Source organism: Vipera ursinii (genome assembly GCF_947247035.1).
Source record: "Vipera ursinii genome assembly, chromosome: 2".
NCBI classification, from domain to species: Eukaryota; Metazoa; Chordata; class Lepidosauria; order Squamata; family Viperidae; genus Vipera; species Vipera ursinii.
Genome location: NC_139513.1, coordinates 10,218,946 through 10,244,347, shown reverse-complemented (window position 1 = coordinate 10,244,347; position 25,402 = coordinate 10,218,946). Strand labels below are relative to the sequence as shown.

The 25,402-nt window shown below is 44.3% G+C and overlaps 1 protein-coding gene across 1 annotated transcript in view; it reads left to right on the top strand.

Moving 5' to 3' along the window:
- Positions 1-930: 930 nt before the first annotated feature.
- The window catches only part of LOC310633313 (uncharacterized protein), a 25,630-nt gene continuing 1,158 nt past the window's right edge, over positions 931-25,402 (top strand). Inside the window, exons 1-11 of the mRNA XM_083351014.1 lie at positions 931-1,893; positions 2,673-2,784; positions 2,893-2,960; positions 3,964-4,093; positions 4,685-5,963; positions 10,230-10,394; positions 13,051-13,657; positions 13,918-14,032; positions 14,461-14,525; positions 22,904-23,033; positions 23,663-25,402. The exon at positions 23,663-25,402 is cut by the window's right edge and continues 1,158 nt beyond it. Coding sequence (XP_083207140.1) covers positions 1,480-1,893; positions 2,673-2,784; positions 2,893-2,960; positions 3,964-4,093; positions 4,685-5,963; positions 10,230-10,394; positions 13,051-13,657; positions 13,918-14,032; positions 14,461-14,525; positions 22,904-23,033; positions 23,663-25,146 — 4,569 coding nt within the window. The 5' untranslated portion in view covers positions 931-1,479 and the 3' untranslated portion in view covers positions 25,147-25,402. The remainder of the gene's footprint in view (positions 1,894-2,672; positions 2,785-2,892; positions 2,961-3,963; positions 4,094-4,684; positions 5,964-10,229; positions 10,395-13,050; positions 13,658-13,917; positions 14,033-14,460; positions 14,526-22,903; positions 23,034-23,662) is intronic.

The window sequence follows — 25,402 nt, the reverse complement described above, 5'->3', positions numbered from 1 at the left end:
CCAACTCCCTTTCCCCTCCTTCAAAATAAAGCCAGTAGGAAAAAATGGAGAGACATCAGAGACAAAGATGCAGACATCAGAAGCGGTAAATATCAAGCTGACTACAAAGTGTAAAGGTCACAATATTTATTCTATTATATCCCCTTACGTTATCGTTCAAATGAAGATCAAATATGTGTGGGCTGAAATATAGTGAAATTGCCAAACATTTCAATGGGGTGCAACCTCACTTTTGCACGTGAGTGTAAAATCCTACAATGGAATGGTCCGAAGAAACTTGGATACATCTAGCCCAGGGGTAGGCAACCTTGGCTCTTTTATGACTCCGTGGACTTCAACTCCCAGAATTCCTGAGACAGCACAGTTGAAGTCCACGAGTCATAAAAGAGCCAAGGTTGCCTACCCCTGATTTAGCCCAACTCCTCATGCAGGGGAGCAGCATATCATAAAACAGGGGTCTTCAAACTTGGCCCTTTTATGACTTGTGGACTTCAACTCCCAGAATCCCTCAGCCAGGCATGCTGGCTGAGGAATTCTGGGAGTTGAAGTCCACAAGTCATAAAAGGGCCAAGTTTGAAGACCCTTGTCATAAAATCACAGAATGGAAGCATGATGTGAGGGGATCTTTTGAGATCATGTCATCCAGTTCACTAGGGGGCGAAGGTCACGGCTGGCTTTCCAGAGGAGGCGTGACATCGCGAACGGATGCCGCTCCAGGGCTCGGCACTCGCTCTTCCGTAACCTCGGGAGTTGGCTGGCTTTCCAGAGGAGGCTGCGAGGGAAATGACGTCACAAGCGCTTGCCCGCTCTAGGATGGCGCGCTCGCTCGCCTTAACCCCTGGAGCTCCGCGGGAGGAGAAGAGGGTGCAGGAGAGAGATCCACGCGTGTCTTAGGTCGGGCGGGGGGGGAGGCTATTCCCGTGCAAAGGGAGGAGGGGGGAACCCCTGCCCGGCCCTCCTCCGGGTCCCATGTTCCCCAGCCGCCCTCTCCATGCAAGGGGGAAGCAGAACTCCAGAGCAGCCGCGTTGTCACCCGGAAGAACCGGGGATCCCCAGGAGGGCGGCCGGGATCTGGGGCGGGGGAGGCCCTTCCCACCCCGTGATTAAGGGTTGGACCTTGCAGATCCTCGCCAGGAGAGAAGAGAAGTTGGGCGAAGCAGGATTCGCACCAGGCACTGGAGGAGGTTCCGAGAGGAAGTCGGCCTGATCCCTTTAGGCTCAAGATGTGTTCCAGTTGTTCAAGGGCTACATGATCCAATTTCTAATCCTTGGCATTTCCTCCCCAGTCTCACATGCACAAGCTGGAAGGCATTCGTATCTCTTGCAGCCAAAATATCTTGGGCGAAGACAGCGGAGTAACCTGCTGTGGTCATCAGTCCTGCAGCAAGAAGAAATGGTCCTGTGAATGAAAAGGTGTTTGGAGATCCACAAGTATCCCTTGGATTGTTTGGAGTCGTCGCTTTACGGAAAAGGAAAAGAATGGAGACCCAACCTTTAGCACGGGAGGGAAAAGGCCCTTCAGCGGTTCAGCCCGGGAGCTGTCGGCAGATCTGGACAAGAACAGGGCAGAAGATCTTGAAGGAGGAAACCCTCATCCGTTCAGAGGTTCAGCCCTTGAACTTCAGGACCATCCTGTACAATCAGGCTGAGGGTCCCCGAGGACTTTGCAGCCGACTCCACCACTTTTGTAGGCAATGGCTGAAACCAGAAAAGCACACCAAAGCCCAGATGCTGGACCTGGTTGTTCTGGAGCAATTCCTGGCCCTTTTGCCCTTGCAGATGGAGAGCTGGGTGCGGGAATGTGGAGCAGAGACTAGTTCCCAGGCGGTGGCCCTTGTGGAAGGCTTCCTCCTAAGCCAGGCGGAGGAGGAGAAGCAGCAGGTCAAGTTGCAGGTAGGAGGTCTTCTGTCTGGAGCTCAGAAGGAGTTGACAGGAATGAGGAATGTGTCAGGACCCACCCCAATCCAAGTCTTAGGAAAACAAAACTCTTGGAGTCAGTTCTAGTCCAAAAGGAATCTTTACTAGGACATGCTTGGTTGTGGGAATACAAGACAGGACTTAGTGTTGTTTTACAAATTGAAATTTTATAAAGGGTACCCGGTTCAACCCCCCCTTCCCTCAACCCCATTTGGTCAGCCCCCATCCTTCTACTTCGTGTCATCCCTTTCGTGGGGGGAAAAAAGGAACTTCAAATCTTTATGGTTATTGCCTTCTTCCTCTCCAGAATTAAAAGAAGACACAGGCCAGATGCCTCCTTCTCTAACCCTCCCTTTTGTTCTCCCCAGTTCAAAAGGTTTCCCTTGGTCTTTGAAATAACCTAAGGCAGGTTGAATCCACTTATGCGCCTCCTTCCTCAGGAGATGGCAGAATCCATGGGGGGGGAATAATGTTTTAAACATACATTTATGAATGTGATATAAATGGATTCTGACAGAATGTTTGAATTCTTCACCCCTTCCTCCCAGACCACTCTGGCATATAAAAAAAAATATGTGGAGATGTTTCATTAGTTCTTACAGGACATTATCCCATTATCCATTCTAGAAGAAGATTTGGGACTGCTCATGCTTTCTTACTCAGCTTCACTGATGTATACTGGAGCTCTGAAGTTGTGTTCAGTTCGTGTTGTGTGATGTCCGTTAATTCTTTTTTCTACTTCTTCCTATTTCAAGTCCGTTGCTGTGGAGATCAGAGACCCTGGGGGAAGGAAGACTCCATCAAATCCTCAGGAGCTGTTTTTCAGGAGGATTCCCCAGGATGATCCAAGTCAGAACACCTCAGGAGGTAATTGAAAGTCTTCCCTTCTCCAGAGAGATCCCAGCTGTTTCATCTTCTCTGTGTATTTTATTATTCTGTTCCCTCATTTATTTTAAAATTCTGTATCCCTTACAGACAGGAGTCGGATGAAGTTTACTCCTCTTTCCGGTGGATCTGAAACCATGGTTGAACCTCCAAATCAGGTAAGTTGGGGAATTAATTAATTAGACTTATATTCTCCCGTTTGCTCAGAAATCAAGCTGATGTACACAGCTCTCTCTTCTTGTTTGAACTGTTTTATTATTGTGTTTGTGAGCAGTATACAAGATTCACCTGTGACTTTTCTAATAGGAAATCATAATTTAAGACCAGTACTTAACTCTCCTTATGCTATTTTGCCTAATTTTCAAGAATTAATTTTTCACAAAATCATTCAAGAGAGCCATTTCATAATTCTTTCACTTGGAATTGGGCAAGGCTGCTCAAACCTAAATAAATACACTGGCACATCACCACTTTTAAAAAGCCTTGTTTTTTTAACCAATCATACGAAACATAAGCCAATGAGATTATAAGATGAGGCAAACTATTAAAATCTCATTAAGGTAGCCAGATAGAAAAGTCTAAAAGTAAAAATTGACCTGAAATGGCACACAATCAAGACCCTGGTGATTTGCAAAGTAATTTCTAACCCTCTGATTTTTGCCTGGATCTGAAGGCCAAACCATTTAGCTTTCCGAAAGCTGAGAAATGTCCAATCTACAAAATTTTCTCCTCTCTTATTCATTCAAGCCCTCAGACTGGTCCTTCAGAGGACACCAAAATCTGTTTGCTGAAATGCTAGAAAGAATATCCCCCTCTCATTTCCTTCTGCAAACACAGGAAGGACTGGAGCCGCCAAGAGCTGGGGATTTCAAGACCCATCTGCAAGCTGATTCTATCCACATGCTGAGAGTCTTGGATGGTGGATGGATGGATATACATACAGTAGATAATGAGGCAGACATACAGACAGACATAGCTAAGTTAATCCAAAAAGAAATGGGTTAGTTTTGCTGAATGACATAATCATGCCAAAGGGCAGTTCCAAAATGTGAAAAACAAATGAATATTGATAAAATATTTGCTATCTTTGCGTTGGGAATTGCTAAATAATAATAGAGGTTTTCCAAATCCTCCCAAGCCTGTTTTTCCCCCCTTGTTCAGGAGGGTCCTGTGTCCTTTGAGGAGGTAGCTGTGTATTTCTCTGAAGAGGAGTGGTCACAACTTGACACTCACCAAAAAGAGCTGCATTGGGAGGTCATGCTGGAAAATCATAGGAACGTGGTCTCTCTGGGTAAGCATTAGCTACTCCTCAATCGGTGTTTAGGAAGACATTCTTTAATTAGATAACACCAGCTATTTCTTATTAAAAATCCTCATCCAGATGTCATGCCTTGGGAGGATGAAGGAAAAAAATTGCCCTTCTGTTCTGAGGAGGGAAAGTGATCAGTGGCACTCTGATGCAGGGAAGGAAATTAATATGGCTCAGTGGGTTAGGATGCTGAGCTTGTCGATCAGATGGTCGGCAGTTTCGTGGGTCGAATCCCGAGTGCCGCGTAACAGAGTGAGCGCCTGTTACTCGTCCCAGCTTCTGCCAACCTAGCAGTTCGAAAGCACATAAAAATGCAAGTAGAAAAATAGGGACCACTACGGTGGGAAGGTAACAGTGTTCCGTGTGCCTTTGGCATCTAGTCATACCGGCCACATGACCACGGAGACGTCCTCGGACAAGCGCTGGCTCTTCGGCTTTGAAACGGAGATGAGCACCGGCCCCTAGAGTTGGAAACGACTAGCACGCATGTGCAGGGGAACCTTTACCTTTACCTATACTCTTTGATCTTTTCCCCTAATCTTGCTATCACTTCCATTTCTCTTTTCCTTGCAGGTGATCATGGGCAGGGGAATAAAGATTCCAGAGAACCATTCCAAGTAATCAGTCCTGGAAATGGAACACAGAAGCCTGCAATTAAAATGGAACTTGAAAATCACGAGAGAAACCAGTCACATGATTGGAAACAAGAAAGCTCATCTTCCACTGATGCTCCAATGCAAGATTTTCTTGCCCAAGAAGGAGAAATAGAGAAAAAATATATTGGAAATAGTGCGAAACTATTCCAGGTCAAATTAGATGTAAATGAACACTATCCAATCCCAAGCCAAAAAGAAGCTTATATATGCGCTGACAGTTGGAAACATTACAATTCAACTTTCTCTGTTACTTCTGAAATTGCGTCCCTTACATCTCATAAAATGATCCAGACAGAAGAGAAGCCTTACAAATGCTTGGAATGTGGAAAGAGCTTCAGAAGAAGTAGTCAAGTTACTTCCCATAAATGGATCCACACAGGGAAGAAGCCATATATGTGCACTGAGTGTGGAAAGACCTTTACTCAGAAGGGTAATCTTAATTCGCATAAGAGGATCCACACAGGGGAGAAGCCATATAAATGCATGGACTGTGGAAAGGGTTTCTGTGAAAATGCATCGCTTATAAAACATAAAAGGATCCACACAGGGGAGAGGCCATATATATGCAAAGAGTGTGGAAAGACATTTACTCACAGCAATCAGCTTACTTGCCATAAAAGGATCCACACAGGAGAGAGGCCCTATAAATGTGAGCAGTGTGGGAAGGGATTTACTAATAGCAGTCACCTTACTTCCCATAAAAGGATCCACACCGGAGAGAGGCCATATAAATGCCAAGAGTGTGGAAAGAGTTTCTGCGAAAATGGGCCTCTTACTGTTCATAAAAGGATCCACACGGGGGAGAAACCATATAAATGCACGGAATGTGGAAAGAGCTTTGGTGAAAATTCATCCCTTATGAAACATAAAAGGATCCATACAGGGGAGAAGCCATATAAATGTAGAGAGTGCGGAAAGACCTTTACTCATAGCAGTCAACTTAGTTCCCATAACTGGATCCATACAGGGGAGAAGCCGTATAAATGTGTGGAGTGTGGGAAGGGCTTTACTAATAGCAGTCATCTTAATTCGCATAAAAGGATCCACACAGGGGAAAAGCCATACAAATGTTTGCAGTGTGGAAAGAGCTTCAGTCATAATGGTTCCCTTACATCTCATAAAAGGGTTCATGCAGAAGAGAAACCATATAAATCTGAAGAGCTTGGAAAGAGTTTCAGGAGTAATGACTTAATTTTGCCATAAACAGATAAGTTTGGCGGACAATGTGCAAATTCTAGACTTTGTTAATGAAATCTATGCCTTTCATATTTGTGTATACTGATATAGGAAAGGAGTCAAACTCTTATATTTGGCAGCTCCAGAGACATGGAATTACCAATGGGGGGAAAAAAACAATGAGCACTTGCTTTTTTTTATTATAAACAGCAGTTTTCTCTATTTTGACCGGCCAATGCTACTGTATCTTAATAATGAAAATCTTTTTTTCCTGAATTGTATTTTCCTCAGTTTTTAATTGATCTTTTCTGTGAGGGATGTGAACAGGCAGATATTTAACAGATAATGATGCTGCCCAGGCAGGAGAAGATGTATCTCTTCAAGACAAAACTTGGTCTTTCTTCCACTATAGCACAGATGGAGGTACAAATTTAACTGATCCACGGTCACTTCCCATAACTGAATTTTTCCCTCTTTTGCCTAGGCCAGGGGTAGGCAACCTCGGCTCTCTTATGACTCATAGACTTCAACTCCCAGAATTCCTGAGTCAGCTATGCTGGCTCAGGAATTCTGGAAGTTGAAGTCCATGAGTCATAAAAGAGCCAAGGTTGCCTACCCCTGGCCAAGGCTTTGCCCCTCCCTTTCTTGTGTCTTAATAGATTCATTTCCTCAGATGGCTCTAAATTCTCTTTCCACTGGAAAAAAATGGAAATAGCACAGCAGGTATTCTGAGGTCTGAAGGAATCTTATAATCAAAAGGGAACATAAGTTCCATCAATGAATGCAGAGAGATTCAATTGTTCCATTGATTGTGATATGGAATTAAAAGTAACAACTAAGAGGATTTGTGCTTTAAATTACTCATAAATTTTCCTTCCTTCCCTCCCTCTCTCCCTCCCTCTGCCTCAAGTTGGGGATAGTCAGGAGAATGAGAATGAAAACAACTCCATTGTGCTGACATTGCAAATTATCAAGAAGGAAAATCTTTAGAAATCAGTGTGGGACAAAATAAAATAATATGAAATTAAGAAAAATATTTCAGAAAGTTATTTAAATCTCTTCAGATAAGCAGACAGCAATCAGAAGGGGAACTGTCTGGGGTGTGAAGATACCAAAAATAATCCGACATATCCATTTGTGTAGAACTCAGTCAAGCAGTATCAATTAAGCAGAAGCTTTGAAACTTTTTTGTCAAAGGTCTCTCATTATGTGAGAATCATCATATACATATCACCATAGAGTCTGAGCTTCAGGATGAAGAATTCCTCCCTCATAAAAGGAGCCAGAATGATGAGAAGACCCTCCAAACTTGCTTCAAGCATTGGGGCCTTATTTTGTCTTTTTATGTTGTGACAAGGGCTAAGAAATGGAATGGAATGAACAGAACAGGATGGGGAAAGCAAAGAACAGGATTGGAAGGTACCCGAGAGGTCTTTGGGCCTACCTCCTATATCATTTCAGACAAATGACTGTCCAGTCTCTTCTTAAAAACCTCCAGTGATAAAGCATCCACAACTTCTGAAGGCAAGCCATTCCACCAGTTAAACTCACAATGTCAAGTGATGTGTCACGACATATTGCAACTTTTTTGCCATTGCCGGAAATGGAGTGGGCACAATTTCACTATGATGCATCTGGCCTGTGGGCCAGCAGTTTTACACCCCTGGGTTAACTGTTCTGCTAGGAAATTTCTCCTTTATTTCAGGTTGCTTCTCTCCTTGATTAGTTTCCATCTAGTGTTTGTCTTGACTTCTGGTGCTTTGGCAAATAAGTTAATTCAGTGGTGGGATTCAAATATGTGAACAATCAGTTCTCTGTGTGGATGCTACTACTGGAAGTCCATTCTGGGCCTGGGCAACAAAAAATTAGCTACTGGTTCTGCCAAAGTGGTGTGAACTAGCTGAATCGCACCACTGAGTTGACCCCCTCCTCTTTGTAGCAGCCTCTCAAATATTGGAATATTGCTATCATGTCACTCCTAGTCCTTTTCTTTAGACTACTAGCCATACCCAATTCCTGCAGCCATTCTTCCCATTTTTAGTCTCCACGCCTTTAACCATCTTAGTTGCTCATCTCTGCACTTTTTCCAAAATCTCAACATCTTTCTTGTAATGTGGTGACCAAAACTGGATGCAGTATTCCAGATGTGGTCTTACTAAGGATTTATAAAGCAGAATTAATACTTGATGTAATTTTGATTCTATGCCTCTCTCTATACAATCAAGGATTGTATTAGTTTTTTTGGCTGCTGCCACACTCTGCTGGCTCATATTTAGAATATATTGAAGAGTACTGGGCTTAAAACGAAATCTTGTGGGACCCCACTGCTTACTTTTGTCCATGTAGATATAGTACCATTAAGGAATACTCATTGAGTACGGTTTGTCAGCCTGTTACAAATTCATCCCAAGTTCATCACAAATTCATCCCAAGTTGTGGTCTACTTTCTCAAATAACTTGCTGATGTGTAAGTATACTATGTCCACAGCATTTCACTGGTCTACTAATTTAGTCACTTTGTCAAAGATGAGCCAGTTGTTTTCTGAATATATTCTTTCCAGTTCTTGTGAGGTGCAATCCATCTCTTGCCATTAGCCCTTCATGTAATCAATGCAGACCATGGTCTAGGAAAACAAGGGTTTTGTTGGCTTCTGGCTATATCTTTGCTTGCTTCTAGGTGTTTGCAGATCTGTTGCTTGTCTTTCTCAGGATCTTCCCAAATATTGTCAGGCTGATTTGTAGTTTCCTAGATTTTCCACCCCCTTTGAGGGGAAAAAGGAAAAAGTCTAAATTAGATTTAAATAAAATTAAATATCAATGGTATGATTACTCACTAGATGTATAAAATACTTTTTCCCTTTGTTGTATTAAAAACTATTGACATGAAAATGAGCACAGTGCACACACCTTCTCCAGCAACACTCAATGGCTCTGAGTTAGCTCCCCCTTCCTAAGCCTTGCAAGTTGATGTTGCCACCTAAATAGGTCTTTAATGATCAGTGTGTTAATACTCCAATCCAAAGTAAAGGCTGAAAGTGGCATCCATTCTTTGCTCTTTGCAAAAATCCTCCCACTGGTTGGGATGAGTAGTTGTTTCAATGTTGTTGCTTTTCTGATTGTGGTCCAGCTCCAGGCAAGAATCCATCAGGATATACTGCTCATAGCAGCTTGCAATACTGGCAGTTGACTGATATCCCTCTTAACTGCTTGAAATAGTTGCTAATTTCCATTTGGAGGTTCTCTTCTGCTTGCTCTTTTCTGACCAATTTTCTCCTATACACCCAGCCACCCAGTTTCTTGGTACTTGCTTGTCTAGGCTAAGGAGTAGGGTGGGTGAAGCTGCCTCTGGACCTTGTCAGCTGTGGCTTATGTAATTGGCCAGACAGCTGGAACATCCAGTGTGGATGCTTGGAAGCAAGCTGTTAGTGGGAGGATTAATGCCTCAGTGCTAGATCCCATCTCTCCATTTTCTGGGGTTGGAAAATTGCACAGCCCTTTGGGGAAAAGCAGAGGCTGTGTGGTGCTTGGGAAAGTGGAGGCAAAAGCAGTGTTGCCTGGTTGCACAGGCTTTTCCTAAGCACAGGCAGTAATTCTGGCTCCCCTTCTGCACAGACCTACAGAATTAGCAATTACAGGTAGCCTTCAACTTATGACAATTGAGCCCCAAATTTCCATTGCTAAGCAAGAAGTGAATTCTGCCTCATTTTGCAACCTTTACTACAGTTGTTAAGTGAACCTTTTCAGTTGTTATGTTAGTAAGTTACATAAATTTGGCTTCCCCTTTGACTTTGCTTATCACAAGGTTACGAAAGATGTTCACCTGACCATGGGACACTGCAACTATCATAAATATGAGCCAGTTGCTAAGCATTCAAATTTTGATCATGTGACTGAGACTGCAAGAGTCGTATATGTGAAAAACATAAGTCACATTTTATAATACTGCTGTAACTTTGAATGGTCACTAAACAAATGGTTGTAAGTTGAGGACTACCTGTAAAAGAAACCTAAACAGGTAAAGAAATGAGCTGAAGAAAACATTTCTCTTAAGTAGCTTTTTAAACACTTTCTCTCTACTAGTTCAATTCTTTGGTTTGCTAGTTAGAGCTAAATTTCTTTTTCTTGCATTGTCACCTCCAAATGCATAGGAATCTCTTCAGACCTGTGGAGTTTTGGCTAAAACAAAATCTGTACAATTTTTTTGTCCTCCATTTATTATTTAAAGATATTCCCATTGCCTTAAATTTCCCAAAGATCTTAAGCTTCCTAGTCAGAATTCATTCCTGAAATAAATTCCCCATTAAAACATTTATTCCTCATGGTATTTGGGTCTTATATTCTCTTTTCACTATTTTCCTTCTTTCATTTTGCAATTCTACTTTTTCTCCAGTCACAGATGAGATGTCGTTTTTCCCTCTCTTCATTTCTGCACCAGGGCACCTCGTTGTGAGGTAAAATTTCTAGAACATCCTTGAGTTTCAGCTTTTTCTCCATTTTGTAATTGGATTATTTTTTTAATATTTCTTTTTCTTCAGCATTATTCCCTTTGTTGCAAGCTGCCACTCAAGTGTTTCTCTTTATTCTTAGGCACCCAGAGCCAAGAAATTGAGAAGGGCAGCAGTATATATTGAATTAAAAAAAATAAAAACTGACAAAAATCTCCGTTTTCCAGATTGTGGCTTCCCTGTCTGTGTCCCATCTTCCTCCACGTCAGGCCAGAATTCGTAACAACCACAAGACACAAATTGTCTTTCCCAGCTGGTCTGACTACCTGGCTGTTTTTGACAGGATTTGGCTCCTTTCAAGGCTTCCTCCAATCTCTGCAGAGCCTTCAGGGTGGCTGTTCTTGAGGGAAGCGAGTTCAAATTTTCCAGAGAGATTTTTCTCTATCTTCACAGACGGTTCCTGGATAGGAAGGAGAGGAAGATGGAGAAGCTGCCACCTCTGGAGACGTCGAAGCCTTTCTCGGACAGGGAGCCATGAAAAGGGGCCTTTCCTCCTACTCTTATAACCCGCCATCCCCGTTCTTCCCCTTTCCCTTCCCCTCACTCTTTCCCGCCCTTTCGGGGAATCCTCGCACTCTGCGCAGAATCCTCCAGGGGGCGCTCTGCCAAGAGAAGGTAACGCCAGGCGCTTCCCCATTGGCCCACGGGAGGGCGAAGCTCACAGCGGGCTTGCCAGATGAGGTGTGACGTCACAAACGCTTGCCGCTCTAGGACGCCGCGCTCGCTCGCCTTTTAACCCTTCGAGCTCCGCAGGAGGCGAAGAGGAGGCGGAAGATCCTCGCCGGGGGGGAGTGGGGGAGAGATCCACACGTGTCTTGGGTATATTTGGGGCTCTTCCTGTGCAAAGAGGGGAGGGGGAGATCCGTGGCGGCCCTCTTCCAGGTTCCGGAGGGGGAGAGAAGCGGGGCGGCCCCTCCAGCTGCCTCCTTCCCGGCCCTGCTCCGGGGGAGTCTCGGCCCTGCGCTCGGCTGAAGGGGTTGGAGCTCCGGGCAGGTTGTGTGAACCTGCCTGCTTGTCAGAAGGAGACTCGGCTCTCCAAAGGCCAGCCAGAAGAAGGGAAAGGCAGGGTCATTACCTGGCTTTTCCTTGGAGGTGAACTGAACTTGCATGGTTTGTTCACCTCTTTTGGGTTTGACAGGTTGGGTTAGACCAGGGGTAGGCAACCTCGGCTCTTTTATGACTCATGGACTTCAACTCCCAGAATTCCTGAGTCAGCTATGCTGACTGAGGAATTCTGGGAGTTGAAGTCCATGAGTCATAAAAGAGCCGAGGTTGCCTACCCCTGGGTTAGACCAGCGTTTCCCAACCTTAGGAACTTGAAGATGCGTGGACTTCAACTCCCAGAATTCCCCAGGCTGGGGAATTCTGGGAGTTGAAGTCCACGCATCTTCAAGTTCCTAAGGTTGGGAAACGCTGGGTTAGACAATGAATCCCACAGTGTGATACGTGGTTGGAGGTCAAAGGAGAGGAGAGGAGTGTAGAATATAGAGTGAATAGAATACAGAATAGAATAGAATAATAATAGAATAGAGAATAGAATAGAATAAGTTGGAAGGGACCTAGGTGGTCTTCTAGTTCAGGGCTTTTCAACCTTTTCACCCATTGTACCACTTTTAGGATATGGGAACATCCGAGTACCACCAGTCGCCTAGCAAGGTGTCAAAAACTTGACCAAAAAAGGGAAAAAGTGATGAAGTACAACAGTTCGATTAGTGACTGTTCAAAGTTACAATGGCACTGAAAAAAGTGCCCCCCAAGCCACAGCCGAGCAAGACACCTGCCTGCCTGCCTGGCGGCAATCTTCCTCCTGTCTGAGGTTTTCATTGTTGTGAGCATTTCTGTTGAGACTTGGCAGCAGGGGTGGGGTGGGGGGGATGTTTAGTTTTTATTCCCCCCCCCCTCTGGTGTTGGCTGCAGCAGGTTTTGGTCACTTCACATGACCCTGGGAGACTGTGACCGTCATAAATATGAATCAGTTGCCAAGCATCTGAATGTAAATCACAAGACCCTGGAGATGCTGCAACATTTCAGCTGATCGGCACTTCTTCTGGGCTCAGCAGAAGCGCCAGGATCAGCACGGAGCTCCAGCTGGAGCCTGGCGCTGATCCTGGCACTTCCGCTGAGCCCTGGCAGCCCTGCAGCTCCAGCCATCTCTCGCTCAGGCTTGTGCGGTGCTACCACCGGTTCAGCTCATCCCCCTCCCCTGCTACCACTTTTCTAGGATGGACGCGTACCACCTGCCAGGTGCCAATGTACCACAGGTGATACCCGTACGACTGGTTGAAAAGCCCTATTCTAGTTCTGCTAAGGCAGGAATCCCTATACCAGTTAAAAAAGAAAGCCCTTCTTTGTGAAGAAGAAGAAACAGAGAATGTATTTGGTGGGTTTTCCAAGTCCATGATGGAAATTATTCCCATATTTTGCATCTCTCTCTCCCTCCCTCTCTCTCTCTCTCTCACACACACACACACACAATACAGGACTCATTTTTTCAAAGCCACTTAAGTTCTATTTCAGTAAAGTACTTCCTTCCATGGCGATGAGTTTTGTTTGATGGTTAAATTCGCCACTCTCTTAACTTATTTTCTTTTTGCCTTTTCAGATACAGAAACTGGAAGCCATTTGTACACCTTCATGAGCCAAAATTTTGTCTCGGGGAAAGAAGGCTGAAGAATGTGCTGTGTGGTTTGTCCTGCAGCAACAGGATCGGTTCTACGAATGAAAAGGCATTTGGAGAGCCACAGGATTCTTGGGACCCATTTGGAGTTACGCTAGAGGAAAAAGACAGAATGGAGACACAATTTTTATCAAGTGAGGGAACTGGAAAAGGTCCTTCTGCTATTCAGCCTGGCTGCTATGGGGAGATCTGGGCAAGAGCTGGCCAGAAGATCCTAGAGGAGAAAACCATCACCCATTCAGAGATTCAGTCATGGAACCTCAGGAGCCTCCAATACCAGGAGGCTGAGGGTCCCCGAGGACTTTGCAACCGACTCCACGACTTATGCAGGCGATGGCTGAGACCAGAAAAGCACACCAAAGCCCAGATGCTAGACCTGGTTGTTCTGGAGCAGCTCCTGGCTATCCTGCCCCCAGAGATGGAGAGCTGGGTGCGGGAGTGTGGAGCAGAGACCAGCTCCCAGGCGGTGGCCGTGGCGGAAGGCTTCCTCCTGAGCCAGGCGGAGGAGCAGAAGAAGCAGGTTGAGTTGCAGGTGAGAGACCTTTGTCTCTGGACTCCAGGATGGTTTTAGGGAATAAAGAATGCATTTGAATACTTCACCCCTTCCTACCAGAATTCTCTGCATACATATGTGAAGATGTCCCACTAATTGTTGTAGGATACTGTTCCATTGGTTTCTCACTCAGCCTCACTGATGGATATTGGGGTCTTTAAGGTTGTGTTCAGAGAACAAGAATCCACTTAATGTTGTGTGTTGTCTCTTAATTCTTTTCTTTATCCTCCTATTTCAAGTCCTTCAGTGGGGAAATCAGATATCCTGAGGGAAGAAGTAATACATCAAGTGCCTCTCAAGAACTGTTTTCCTGGAGGATCTCTGAAAAACATCCAGGTCAGGACTACTCAGGAGGTGATCAAGGGTCCTTCCATTATCCAGAAGGGTCCCAGGTGTTTTATCTATGACCATTATTCTATAGCAAACATGTCAAACACAAGGCCTGGGGGCCGGATCCGGCCCGCAAAGTGGTTTCATGTGGCCCGCGAAGCCATCCTGGAAACACTGCCTTGGCCCTGCCCAGAGACCCTCCTCCTACCAGAGACCCTCAGATCTGTCCCACTCCTGCCCAGGCCCCAGAGGCACCCTTGATGTGAATGATGTAGAGCTGGCCACGCCCACCCAGTAGGCCACGGCCACCCTGGCCATACCCACCCAGCCCCCTGAAGGCAACCGCAATGCTGATGCGGCCTTCAATGAAATTGAGTTTGACACCCGTGTTCTATAGAATACACCTTTCTATTGCTTTAATACTGTGTTTTAAAATTCTTGACCCCTCACAGGGATGAGTCAAATGAAATCTCCTCCTTTTGACGGAGCTGAAACAGTGGTTGAAATTCCAAATCAAGTAAGTGGGGGGGAGAGATTTAATTCATTAGACTTGTAAGCTTCCTTTTTCTCTGGAATCAAGTTGATGTCCCAGCGTATTTTCTTATGTTTGAGCAGTGTTGTCCCATTCTAAATCAAAGAATTATGAAAAGAAAGCCTCTTTTGAAGGATTTTTTCTTGTAAACTAGACAGAGTAATTAGCACAAGTACTGGTCTTCAAAAACTATTTCCTAATAAGAATCTTGACTACATCTGGTACGTTGCTCAGGAACACGATAAATAACCCTAACTATAGAAAGGGTACAGAGAAGAGCAACAAAGATGATTGAGGGACTGGAGGCTAAAACATATAGGGAACGGTTGTTGGAATTGGGTATGTGTAGTTTAACTAAGAGAAGAGTGAGGGTGACATGATAGCAGTGTTCCAATATCTCAGGGGCTGCCACAAAGAAGAGGGAATCAGGCTATTCTCCAAAGGACCTGAAAGCAGGACAAGAAGCAACGGATGGAAACTAGTCAAGGAGAGAAGCAACCTGGAACTAAGGAGAAACTTCCTGACAGTTAGAACAATTAACCAGTGCAACAACCTGCCTCCAGAGGTGGTGAATGCTCCAACACTGGAAGTTTTTAAGAGACTGGACAGCCATTTGTCTGAAATGGTATAAGGTTTTCTGCCTGAGCAGGGGGTTGGACTAGATGACCTCCAAGGTCCCTTCCAAATTATTATTTGTAGTATTATTATTATTATTATTATTATTATTATTATTATTATTATTATTATTATCATTAACCCAATCCAAACAAGAGGGAAAAATGGAAGAAAAAAGTTCTGTGTACATCATCATTTTTAAAAAGCCTTGTTAACAACCAGTGATAAGAAAAAACAAGCTTATTGGATTAAAAGGTAAGGCAGACTATTAAATTTAATGAAGTTAGCCAGATAGAGAAGTCTCTAAGTAAAAAATTGTCCTGGAAAAGCACATAATCCAAGCCCTTGTGGTTTGTAAAGTAATTTCTAATTCTCTGAATTCTGCCTGGAATTGGAGGCCAAACTATGTAGCTTTCCAAAAGCTGAGAAACCCAGAACATTTTCTCCTCTTTCTTCTCTCCTGGTCAGCCAACCACTCAGACTACCAGCAGTTTCTTAGTCATCCAGATCTTAGTTGTTTTTTCAGATGTTTTTTTAGATATTTTTTCATGAGGCGACTGGATTTTCTTTTTCTTTTTTTTTATTGAAAAGTTTTAAAATACAATTTTCCTTTAAAAAAACCCCCTTCCCCCTCCCTCCTCCCCCCCTACCTCCCCCCTCCCCCCCCTACTTCCCAGAGCTGAATACAAGGTATATATATATATATAAAAAAGCAAACCTAAGCAACCATATACTAACAACTATAAATTCTAAAATCCATCACTCTCTAGCTTATATAGGATAAAACAAACCTTAACAATATTAAATATATGTATAAAAAAAACTAGAATAAGAAAAGGACACTCTCTAGCTTATATAGAATGGAACAAACCTTAATAGTATTAAATATATATTAAAGACAAAAAAAAAAGGAAAAAGAAGAAAAAAACCCCTTCTCAACCCTATACTTATCCTAAATAAACTCCATCCATTTTATCCATTCCATGATATAACATTCTTACAAATAATTTTCCAAATTAACCAAGGATCCCAAATCAAAAAACTTTAAAGTCAACTCTTCTGTAATCGGCCGTTCCTCTTCCAGTACCACAATCCAAAAAAGCTCACCCTTTCCACAGAACCACCAAATATAAAAATATATTGCGTCTACACCCAAATCTTTTCCCCCCTCCCCTACTTGACTACTTGACTATATCGTAAAAGTTCCATAGACTTCTGCAATTCCTGCTACTTTCTCTTCTTAGATCGTTTTGCAGCAGCACGCGTCACCCTCTGTTTTATAGATTCATCCGACGAGGTTGTATCTTGATCTCCTCCAACACCGTTGTCTTCTATCTGACCATCTTCGGCCTCTTGATGCACTCCTTCTCCAGATCCCTTTCCAGCTTCCAAAAGTGTTAATGGCGTTGCATTTAAAACATTATTGTAGAAATCACGCGCTTGCATCAAAGTAACCAAACGGTACTTTTTACCTTCGTGCGTCACCATCAACCCCACTGGGATCTCCCATCTGAACCTTATATCTCGCTGCTTGAGCTCTTGCACAAGAAATGTAAAATCCTTCCTTCTCCTTAGAATCTTTGGAGGAATTTCTTTTAAGACCAAAACTTCTTGATTAGCAATCATAACTTTAGTATCATAAGCAGCTTGTATAACTTCATCTCTAGTTTCCCTTTTTGCAAAATATACCACCACATCTCTAGGCAACTTTCTCTGTCTGGCAATCCATGAATTCACACGAAACACTTTGTCCATGCCTCCTTTTATTTCAGATGCTGGCTGTTTCAACACTATTTCAAAAGCCTCAGAAACCAGCTGCTTTAGATCTTCCTTAGTATTCTCCTTTAAGCCTCTAATTCTAATGGCAAACTGCATCTGGAAATATTGAGCAAGACACAGTTCCCTTTCCATTTTATTTTCATTCTCCAATAGTTTTGCTTCTAATATAGCATTCTTTTGAGACAAGTCTTCTAGCTTTTCCTCCAATTCTTCCACACACCGAGCCACTTTAAACACTGAAGTCAAGATGTCTACCCTCATCGCTTTGAGCTTCTGTTCCATCCTCTCCTCCATTCTCTCCTCCAATTTCTCCAATTTCTCCTTCATCTGTGCAAATCTAATATTAATTGATTCCAAAATTACCTGGGTATGTTTTTCAAGAGCATCTTGTAAGTCCTTTGATGTCAATACATCAGGAGGATGCAGCGCCTGCAATAATGATTGTTGCACGGGAGAAGTTCCAGCACTCTGAAGAGTTTTAGGGGGTGGTTTAGCCGCCATCTTTTACCAAATATGACGCACTTTCACTTCAGATTTGTAATCCAAAAAAGTCCATCAAGCTGGAGAGTAAAACATAGTAATCCTCTTTACCATTTCCTCTTGTATCGCTCTGCCTGCTCCTTTAAATCATAGTCATTCCTTCAGGCAGGGGTGGTAGAGGCGACTGGATTTTCTTGTTTTCCTCTGAAGACGTTTCCCTTCTCATTCAAGAAGCTTCTTCAGCTCTGACTGGATGGTGAGGAATGGAAGGATTTCTACGAGGAGTATAAATCCTTCCATTCCCCAACATCCAGTCAGAGTTTCCTTCTGTTATGGGGTCAGGGATCTTTCGCCTCCCTCCCTTGGCCTCGCCTCCTTCTCCTCAAGCCTCTTGCCTCCACCCATTTGCAGCCAGCCTTCCTCCTTTGATGGCCCTCACCCAGCCATTCCCCTTGCCCTCTGCCCCGCGCCATTCAGCCTGGCCCATTCACCAAGGCTCCCTTTGTCCCGGGCCTTTGGATGCACAGGACAAATAGCCCCCAGCCAATCAGATGGCAGGCAGCAGCCATGGTGCTGCGGGAGCAGCTTGCGATTGCTGATAGGTGATTGCAGGGGGTTTGGGGGTGTGTGGCTTCTGAAGTGAAGTGGGGGCATGGGGGGGCGTGTTGGGGTGCTAGTTGGTCATCCCCCCAAAGATTCCCTAACTTTATTTTTTTTATTGAAAAGTTTTACAATACATTTTATTTTTAACAAAACAAAACCCCTCCCAACCCCCCCCTCTCCCCAACCCTCCCCAACACCTCCCTCCCTTCCCCCTCCCCCCTCCCCGACTTCCCAGAGCTAAATACAGGGTATAAAAATACAAACAATCATAATCTACCTTATGCAAACAACAATAAACTATTAAATCTATCACACTTTAACTCTTATAAAATAACTACAAGCATTATAAATATCACATTAATACTTATTCAAATGCTAGGTGAAACCTTTTAGTCCCATATTTATTCTGGATATAATCAATCCATTTTTTCCACTCCACAGTATATCTCTGTTGCGAATGGTCTGTCAAGTACGCTGAGATCTTTGCCATTTCCTCCAGGTTGGAAACGTTTAAAGTCCATTCTTCTATAGTCGGCAGTTCTTCCTTCTTCCAATATTGCCCTACTAAAAGTCTTGCTGCCGTAATTAAATTCAACATCAACTTAGTTAAATTATAAGATACCTATATGGTCAATACCAAAACACGCAATAGAAAATATAAGTATTGGGGTTAAACATGATGTGACTACATATAAGGAAATTTTAAGTTTGGAAAGATTCCCTAACTTTAAAAGAGCTCTTGGGTGGCAACAGTTACCCCACGTGAGGGGTTCAGGAGAAAGAGGTGCCAGCAATGCTAACTGCCAAGAAGGAAGGGTTCAGAGGGAGGGAGGGGGGGCCAAGAATAGAAATCAAACCAGATTGACAGGGAGCATAGTAACCTTGCTCCTATTCTGCAGAGGACAGATCCTCATTATCCCTGCCCCGGCAGGGGGCTTTCTGCTCCACCGTTGCAGACAGAGAGTGGGCTTCAGTGAGGACGAGGAAGTGGAGGAAGAGGGTTTAAGCAAGCTCAGTAACTGGAGTGGGGATTTCCCCCCCAAAAAAACAAATGTGCTTTGTGGGTAACCTCCCAGCACGACAGAAGTGACCAAAACCTGCTGCAACCACCCAGCAGACAGATGGGGGGGGGGAAATGGGTCCGGATTACCTACGGCAACATGGGTCCGGATTACCTACGGCAACACCTGCGGCCGGCGTCAACTTCCCTCCGTCCAGTGCGCTCCCACAGAGAGGGCCTCCTCAGGGTGCCTCCGATCAAAGAATGCCGATTGGTGGCCCCCAGGGGGAGAGCGTTCTCTGTGGGCGCGCCAGACCTATGGAACCGCTTGCCGGTTGAGCTCCGGATGGCCCCCGACCTTTGCTCCTTCCGGCGCGATCTTAAAACCTTCTTTTTTGAACAAGCTGGCCTGGTCTGATGGGATGGGGTTGGGTTTTTATAACTAGTTTTAATTTTTAATATGTATTAATTACTACGGGCATAATTGTTTAATCACTTTTTAATTTTTGTATTCTGTTTTTTTATTATGTATCGCCCTGTTCACCGCCCTGAGTCCTTCGGGAGAAGGGCAGTATACAAATTAAATTATTAAATTAAATTAAATTAAATTAATTAAAAATCAACCACCACCCCCTGCTGCCAATCCTGAACAGAAATGCTCATGACAACAAAAATCTTGGACGGGAAGGGCGGGGCTGGGCGGGCAGGTAGACGTCTTGTTCGGCTGCTGGATTGTGGGGTGTGTGTGTGAAAGGGAGCAGCTTCATCCCCAAAAATGCTGTCCTCTCACAAGGACAAGGAAAAAGGGTTAAAACAGAAGCGTGTGTCTCACGCTGATTTTCTTTCCCACTTCCTTCTAGCAGTTTAAATACGTAAAGGCCACAAAATAAAAAACTTGGCTTTCTTTCATTTTAATTCAGAAGGGAGGAACAAAAGGATTCGAGGGAAGGGATTGTTTGTTTCAAAGGAGGGGAAAGAGGGGGGGCTATGGAGCTGCCAGGGGGGGCATGGCAGTCAAACCGTGAGGGTGCCAGGGTTCTGGCTTTGCAGAGGGGTGGCGTTGGGGGCGCAGTCTTTTTAAAAGAGCAAAACGAGTCAAAAAATAAAAATACCCACTGCACACACACACACACACACACACACACACACAAGAGCTGGATGCGGATAGAATCATTTTTTCCCCCTTGTTTTTATTCTCCCCCCTCTCCTCCTCTCTTGGGTGCTATTCACGCTTCTCTGGCAAAGAGAAACTGAGAAAATTTGCACTTAAAAAAATGAAAATTGTTATTATTGGATGACCCCGGGACACTGTGACCGTCATAAATACGAGTCGGTTGCCAAGCACCCGAAATGTAATCACGTGCCCCAGGATGCAGCGACCATCATAACTACGAGTCGGTTGCCAAGGCTCTGAATTTTGGTCAGGTGACTCGTATTTATGACAGTCCTCTTTGAGGTTGTTGCTGTTCCTGTGTCATGAACTTTGACCTGAGGGTCAGTATGCCCTTTTGGTATTCTAATGGTGGTGGGTTAATCCTATTACGTCCTAAAGGTCATGTACTGCTTCTCTGGAGCTGGAGCTGAAGGCATTGTGCTTATGAATAAGTAGCCTGAGTCTTTCTGAATAGGATTATCAAATCTGCATTTCTACAGAGTTGGCCTGCTGAGTTTCTGCTTGGGGGAGAGACTGGGGGCTGGTTTCTGTCTTAAGATTTGCAATATTATTCCTTTGGGGAAATATAATATTCTGCCTTTTTAATATTCCCCAAAATATATCCTCTAGGGTGTGTGCGCTGACTTCCTACAGTTCTTCCCACCACCACCACCACTTGTCTGCTGGGTGGTTGCAGCAGATTTTGGTCACTTCTGTCATGCTGGGAAATTACCCACGAAGCATGTTTGATTGGGTGGGCAGGGAAATCCCCATTCCGGTTGCTGAACTTGCTTAAAGCTTCCTCCTGCACCTCCTTCTCTCTGGAGGCCCCTTTTAATAATAATAATAATAATAATAATAAGAAGAAGAAGAAGAAGAAGAAGAAGAAGAAGAAGAAGAAGAAGAAGTAGTTGGAAGGGACCTTGGAGGTCATCTAGTCCAACCCCCTGCTCAGGCAGGAAACCCTATACCATTTCAGACAAATGGCCGTTCAGTCTCTTCTTAAAAACTTCCAGTGTTGGAGTATTCACAGCTTCAGGAGGCAGGTTGTTCCACTGGTTAATTGTCCTCACTGTCAGGAAGTTTCTCCTTAGTTCCAGGTTGCTTCCCTCCTTCATTAGTTTCCATCCGTTGCTTCTTGTCCTGCTTTCAGGTGCTTTGGAGAATAGCTTGACTCCCTCTTCTTTGTGGCAGCCCCTGAGATATTGGAACGCTGCTACCATGTCACCCCTCACCCTTCTCTTCATTTTGTCTGCAATGGTGTGGCAGGAAGCCCCCTGCTGGGCTGGGGATGATGAAGACCTGCCCTCTGCTCCCTGTCAAGGTTTCACTTCCTTTCTTTGCCCTCCCTCCTTCCCTCCCATGCTTTTAGCTACCTCTGAGCCCCTCCTTCCTGGGTGGGAGTTAGCATGGCCGGCACCTCTTTCTCCTGAGCCCCTTGTGCTGGGTAACTGTTGCCACCCAACAGCTCTTTTAAAGTTAGGGAATCTTTGGGGGATAACCAGCTAACTCCCCGACACTCCCCCATGCCCCCACTTCAATGCCAGAAGCCGTGCCCCACCCCCCAATCGCACACTACTGCTGGAGCACCATGGCTGCTGCCTGCCATCTGATTGGCTGGCGGCTATTTGTGCCCTGCAGCCAAAGGCCCGGGACAAAGAGGGTCTCAGTGAATGGCCTGGGTTGAATGGCCCGGGGCAGAGGGGCAAGGAACCCGTTGGCCGTGGAGAATTATTTATTTTTATTTATTTTATTAAATTTATATACCGCCCTTCTCCCGAAGGACTCAGGGCGGTGAACAGGGCATATATAAATAGAAAATACAAAAATTAAAAGAGAATTAAACAATTGCCCAGATAAAAGCAGTAGCAGTATAAAAACCCATTAAAAACCCTGACGCCCCCCCATCAGGCCAGGCCAGCTTGTTCAAATAAATGGGTTTTCAGACCGCGCCGGAAGGAGCGAAGGTCCGGTGCCGTCCAGAGCTCAACCGGCAGTTGGTTCCATAAAGCCGGAGCGCCCACAGAGAAGGCCCTCCCCCTGGGGGCCACCAGCCGACATTCTCTGACCGGAGGCACCCTGAGGAGGCCCTCTCTGTGGGAACGCACAGGGCGGAGGTAAGTTGACGCCGGCAGCAGGTTTTCCCCGAGATACTCCGGACCCATGCCATGTAAGGACTTAAAGACCATAACCAAAACCTTGAATCTCACCTGGAAGACAACTGGTAACCAATGCAGCTCGCGGAGCAAAGGTGTAACATGGGAGTACCGGGAAACTCCCAAGACAACTCTCGCGGCCGCATTCTGTACCAGTTGGAGCCTCCGAGTGGTCTTCAAGGGGAGCCCCATGTAAAGAGCATTGCAGTAGTCCAGGCGAGAGGTCATGAGCGCATGAGTGACCGTACACAGGGCATCCCGGTCCAGAATGGCTGGGGGAGGGCCAGCAAAGGAGGAAAGCTGGCTGCAAATGGTTGGAAGCAGGAGGCTTGAGGAGAAGGAGGCGAGGCCAAGAGTGGGAGGCGGAAAAATCCAAACCGGATAATAGAAGGAGACTGGGATTACTTTCATTGGATGGCACTGAAAGAGTACAGTACCTACTGTGTCTACGGGTAGTTCAAAAATGTGAGGAAGAAATGTTGATAAAACCTTTGCCCTTTTTGTTTTGGGAATTTCTAAACAATAAGACAGGTCTTCCAAATCCTCCCAATCCTATTTTGTTTCGTTTCTTATTCAGGAAGGCCCTGTGTCCTTTGAGGAAGTGGCTGTGTATTTCTCCAAGGTGGAGTGGTCTGACTTGGATCGTGACCAAAAAGCGCTGCATTCGGAAGTCATGATGGAAAATCATAGGAATGTGGCTTCTCTGGGTAAGAATTTGCCATCAGAGTGTTCAGGAAGACAATTTGTACTTAGATGCCATCAGCTGTTTGTTATTTTAAAAAAAATCCCCATCCAGGTGTCATCTCCTGGAAGAGAGAAGCTCTGGCCTTGTGCTCCAAGTAAGCAAAGAGGTCAATGACATTTTGCTTAGATGCATCCTGTACGATTTCTCCTCTGAATATTTCCATTTGTTTTTTAACCAACTAATGAGAAATGAATCCTTGTTATGAGTAAATGCCCAGCTCCAGCAATTTCAGCTTTTTGAGAACAGATACTTTCCTATCTGTGCAATGAAGAACTGTGAGTTCTTCAGCAATTGGATTAATGACTTTTCTTTCATCTTCTGATACCTCCTTGTATGTTTCGCCTGAGTCTTCCTTAACTGAGAATTGATAGTGAGATTTGAATATTGACAAATTGCACACACAAAGGATGTTTTAGATATTTTCAAAGATTTATGGCTCATAAATTTAGAAATTCTCTTTTCTGTACCATACCAGTGTAAGCAGGCAAAACTTGAACATACTAGCATTTGAAAAATTCCTGAAGGAAGTTCCTACAATTTGAACTTTTTCCCTAACCTTGTTATCATTTTCATTTCTCTTTTCCTCTGAAGGTAATTATGGGCAGGAGAATAAATATTCCAGAAAACTGTTGCAATTGATCGATGCTGGAGATGGAACAGAGAAATCTTCAGTTCAAATGGAACTTGAAAATCATGAGAGAAACCAGTCAAACAATTGGAAACAAGAAGGTTTGTCCTCCATCGATGCCCCAATGCAAGGTTTTTTTGCCCAGCAAGAAGAAATAGAAAAAAAATATATTGGGAATTGTGTAAAACTGTTCCAAATCAAATTAGATGCAAAGAAACACTATCCAGTCCCAAGTCAAAAAGAAGATTATATATGCGCTGACAGTTGGAAACATTACAATTCAACTTTCTCTGTTACTTCTGAAAATGTATCCCTTACATCTCATAAAATGATCCAGACAGAAGAGAAGCCTTACAAATGCTTGGAATGTGGAAAGAGCTTCAGAAGAAGCAGCCAAGTTACTTCCCATAAATGGATCCACACAGGGAAGAAGCCATATAGGTGCACTGAGTGTGGAAAGACCTTTACTGAGAAGGGTAATCTTAATTCGCATAAGATGATCCACACAGGGGAGAAGCCATATAAATGCATGGACTGTGGAAGGGGCTTCTGTGAAAATGCATGGCTTATAAAACATAAAAGGATCCACACAGGGGAGAGGCCGTATATATGCAAAGAGTGTGGAAAGACATTTACTCACAGCAATCAGCTTACTTGTCATAAAAGGATCCACACAGGAGAGAGGCCATATAAATGTGAGCAGTGTGGAAAGGGATTTACTAGCAGCAGTCACCTTACTTCCCATAAAAGGATCCACACAGGAGAGAGGCCATATAAATGCCAAGAGTGTGGAAAGAGTTTCTGCGAAAATGGACCTCTTACTGTTCATAAAAGGATCCACACGGGGGAGAAACCATATAAATGCACGGAATGTGGAAAGAGCTTTGGTGAAAATGCATCCCTTATAAAACATAAAAGGATCCACACAGGGGAGAAGCCATATAAATGTAGAGAGTGCGGAAAGACCTTTACTCATAGCAGTCAACTTACATGCCACAAAAGGATCCACACAGGGGAGAGGCCATATAAATGTGAGCACTGTGGAAAGAGCTTTATTAGTAGCAGTCATCTCACTTCCCATAAAAGGATCCACACAGGAGAGAAGCCATACAAATGTCAAGAATGTGGAAAGACATTTACTCACAGCAGTCTGCTTACTTACCACAAAAGAATCCACACAGGCGAGAGGCCATATAAATGTGAGAAGTGTGGAAAGAGTTATATTAGTAGCAGTCATCTCACTTCCCATAAAAGGATCCACACAGGAGAGAGGCCATATAAATGTACAGAGTGTGGAAAGAACTTTGGTGAAAATGCATCCCTTATAAAACATAGAAGGATCCACACAGGGGAGAAGCCATATAAATGTAGAGAGTGCGGAAAGACCTTTACTCATAGCAGTCAACTTACATGCCACAAAAGGATCCACACGGGAGAGGCCATATAAATGTGAGCAGTGTGGAAAGACCTTTATTAGTAGCAGTCATCTCACTTCCCATAAAAGGATCCACACAGGAGAGAGGCCATACAAATGTCAAGAATGTGGAAAGACATTTACAGCAATCCGCTTACATTCCACAAAAGAATCCACACAGGAGAGAAGCCATATAATTGTGTGGAGTGCGGAAAGGGCTTTACTAATAGCAGTCAACTAAATTCACATAAAAGAATCCATACAGGGGTGTACATAGTGTGGAAAGAGC